The sequence below is a fragment of the Nestor notabilis genome, unplaced genomic scaffold (assembly GCF_000696875.1).
Source record: "Nestor notabilis isolate BGI_N333 unplaced genomic scaffold, ASM69687v1 scaffold9484, whole genome shotgun sequence".
Taxonomy (NCBI): domain Eukaryota; kingdom Metazoa; phylum Chordata; class Aves; order Psittaciformes; family Psittacidae; genus Nestor; species Nestor notabilis.
The window spans coordinates 4,959-5,590 of NW_009925137.1; the positions used below are offsets into that span (position 1 = coordinate 4,959).

Here is a 632-nt window from a genome sequence, read left to right on the forward strand (position 1 = left end):
CCTGCTCCTGATCTCAGCATCCAGGGTGCTCTGCATGGACTCCACAATTCTCAGGTGGTTTCTCTTCATCTGGTCAATCTCCTCATCTTTCTCTGCTATCCTTCTGTCAATCTCAGACTTGACCTGGTTGAGCTCAAGCTGAAGGCGCAGGATCTTGCCCTCTTCATGTTCTAGGGAGGCCTGAATAAAAAAGAAGCAGGGCACCAATGAAAGAATTTTATATATAGCTGTTGTTTTCCAAAGTATCTCCTATAGAGAAAAAAAAAGGACTCGTTTTCTTTGAATGATGTGGAAACTGAGGTCTTTATGTTCCTTGACAGCCTCAAGCTATTATGTTTCTCACTGTTTGTCAGTAGATCTCTCTGGAAAGCAAGCAATATGGACATGTACCTCAGCTTCCTCCAAGGCAGCCTGGATTTCAGATTTCTCTTGCTCAATCTGCTTCTTGACTTTCTCCAGCTCATGTATTGCTTTTCCTCCCTCTGCAATCTGCTCCGTGAGGTCGGAAATCTCCTCTGCGGGAACAAGGACCAATGGCATGATCAGGCATGGTTGGGCACAGATGGGAAGGGCCCTGACACACCAAGGTGACAGGCATCTTTGCCCACCTGCAGGTACAGAGCCATGTGAAG

The 632-nt window shown here is 46.7% G+C and overlaps 1 protein-coding gene across 1 annotated transcript in view; it reads right to left on the bottom strand.

Annotated features, from left to right (window-relative positions):
- The window catches only part of LOC104404474 (myosin heavy chain, skeletal muscle-like), a gene marked incomplete at its 5' end in the record, with an annotated part of 3,165 nt that overhangs the window by 2,323 nt on the left and 210 nt on the right, over window positions 1-632 (bottom strand). The window contains 2 exons of the mRNA XM_010012909.1: window positions 3-180; window positions 391-515. Coding sequence (XP_010011211.1) covers window positions 3-180; window positions 391-515 — 303 coding nt within the window. The remainder of the gene's footprint in view (window positions 1-2; window positions 181-390; window positions 516-632) is intronic.